General features: G+C 41.4%; 1 protein-coding gene across 1 annotated transcript in view; it reads left to right on the plus strand.

The window, feature by feature from the left end:
* Positions 1 to 2,500, plus strand: part of LOC116058048 (transcription factor COE1-like) — a 151,596-nt gene that overhangs the window by 52,299 nt on the left and 96,797 nt on the right. Inside the window, exon 5 of the mRNA XM_036006221.1 lies at positions 115 to 188. Within this exon, the coding sequence (XP_035862114.1) occupies positions 115 to 188 (74 nt within the window). The remainder of the gene's footprint in view (positions 1 to 114; positions 189 to 2,500) is intronic.

The following is a 2,500-nucleotide window of genomic DNA, read 5'->3' on the forward strand; positions in this document are numbered from 1 at the left end:
AAACTACCAAAAACCTACAAATAACTGGCTTTAAGAGGTATAAGACTATCACTTATTTTAGCTTTAATGTCAGCGTCTCACTTCCTGTTCCTGTCTGTGTTTCTGTCCCATCAGCCCATCCTGTACGAAGGTCAGGACAAGAACCCAGAAATGTGTCGCGTCCTCCTCACCCACGAGATCATGTGCAGGTAAGAAACCAATCATTCCCAATCTCTCAGAGACGTAGGGCCCTATGAAATACGTTTTTTTTTCCGGATTTCTTTTCACTTCTTCCTGCGTGTGCTGGTCAAAGACCGGCGGCAGGCGGGTCTGCCTCTCTACTTGCAACGTTTAACAACAAACGGACGTATCCTCTTCATGTTCTCTAGCGGTACGTCAGCTTCAGCACACGCTGCAACTACATCTCCCCCAAACTCTCGCCTTGCATCTGTTGATTTAGTCGTTGCCTCCACGTAGAGCTGCAGCGATTAATCGATTATTCGATTAGTTGTCAACTCTTAAATTAATCGGCAACTATTTTGATAATCGATTGGTCGGTTTGAGTAATTTTTTAAGACAAAAGTAAAAATTCTTTCATTCCAGCTTCTTAAATGTGAATATCTTCTCGTTTCTTCTCTCCTCTGTGACAGTAAACTGAATATATTTGAGTTGTGCACAAAGCAAGATATTTGAGGACGTCATATTGGGCTTTTGGGAAACTCTGATCCACATTTTTCACCATTTTCTGACATTTTAGAGACCAAACAACTAATCGATTAATCGAGAAAAAAATCTACAGATTAATCGACTGTGAAAATAATCGTTAGTTGCAGCCCTGCCTCCATGGTAACCTGGAGGGACTTTCCCGCTGGAGATTTAGCTAGCTTTGTTCTTGAGATGAACTTTTGATTTCGACATTTCTTCCCTCGCAACAAACTCAACGTGAACGTGATGACGTATGGTTACTAGGCAACAGGCTGTGCCATTTGGCCACGGTTTAGGTACCTGTCTCTGCTTGTTGTTTTAAACTGAAAAATGAGAATGAAGTAAAAAAAAAAAAATTGTTTATTTAAAGTGTTTTTCTGGGATTTGGGGAGTTATGTTGTGTCTCTGGTGCTTCCACACACATACAAACTTTGAAAAAAAATCCATCCATGGTGTTTAGAGTGAGATACGGTTTCTGAATGTGTCCTGCCTTCAGTCTCTGGGTGAGCTGGTCAACATCTGCACGGCTTGTGACGTCACAAGCCGAAACGAGCAGGCTAACCGCAACCATTAGCTCGTAGCGTTAGCATGCTAACGCTAACGCTAGCATGCTACCTCGTTCTCAATAGCAAAGCACTGCTACAACACACACAAGTTCACCATAATCTACAAAAGAACTACTTACATGTGCGCCCTCATTTAGAAGTCTCCCAGCTAATCCTGCCTTGTAACTGACTGAAGTTGTAGAAACAGCCTTTCTTTTACTGTCTATGGAGCTAGCTAGCTGACATGATCTACATCTGAGCTACTGGGCATGTGCAGTGCAATCAAAGATAGTACAGAAGAAGAAGAAGAAAAGAGGTCTCACTCTGTAGCTAAAACAGAGACCAGCTGAAAAGAGGATCTGCAGCAGTGAGAGAGAGCGGTGCAGTACAACAACAATATGGTGTTTTTAGAAAATTAAACCATGTGTTTAAACCTATTCTGGTACAACCTTAAAATACAATTATGAACCTGAAAATGAGCATAATATGGCTGCTTTAATTAATATGTCAACAAAATATATGCAAATTCCGTGCGATTCTGCGTGTATAACAGAATTCCATTTTCATGTGTAAATTCCGCGATTCCGTCCGTGTTTTCCACATCACGGAAATCATGGGGCCCTAGAGACGGAGAGCGTAGGTATATGTAAGGAGATAACATAGACACAGGCTAATTACTGATCACTAAAATGATAGTTAACATTAGTAATTAAACTTAAACAGCTAATGGAAGTCCAAACTGCCTGAGAGCTTCTCCTGTACTATACGGTAATTCCTCTACTATGAGACAGTAAGTCTCGTGGTTATGACCCAATCGTTAGCCTATTTTTATAAAAACGTCTGCTACGGAGCCATAACGTGAGCTACAAGGTAATGGAGCCTTTTATACATTGTCGTGTTTCTTTAGAAATAAACAACGGACAAATAGAGTCTTTAAACTCTTCAGATGTAAAGTTATTCTCTGTCAAAGTGACGTCAAAATGAATGGCAGTCAATGGGATGCTAACGGGAGGTGATGGCTTGGTAGCATCATAATGGCGCCATAGGAGGTGCGAGTTGTGAGGAGAAGCTGACCCCCTTGGGTGCAACGGTCCTCACTTCCTGTCTCCTAAAGGGGCGTGGCCTCGTTTGAAAGTGTAGTGAATGTTGTGTGGATGGATGAACAGTTATATTTGTGCAGTTTATTCATATTTTCTGTTGCTAACGTTAGAAATTTACACAGCTAAAACCAGTAGTGTAGTCTACGTGATACGCAGGTATACGTAGTATAG

Source organism: Sander lucioperca, chromosome 1, assembly GCF_008315115.2.
Source record: "Sander lucioperca isolate FBNREF2018 chromosome 1, SLUC_FBN_1.2, whole genome shotgun sequence".
In the NCBI taxonomy this organism is placed as follows: domain Eukaryota; kingdom Metazoa; phylum Chordata; class Actinopteri; order Perciformes; family Percidae; genus Sander; species Sander lucioperca.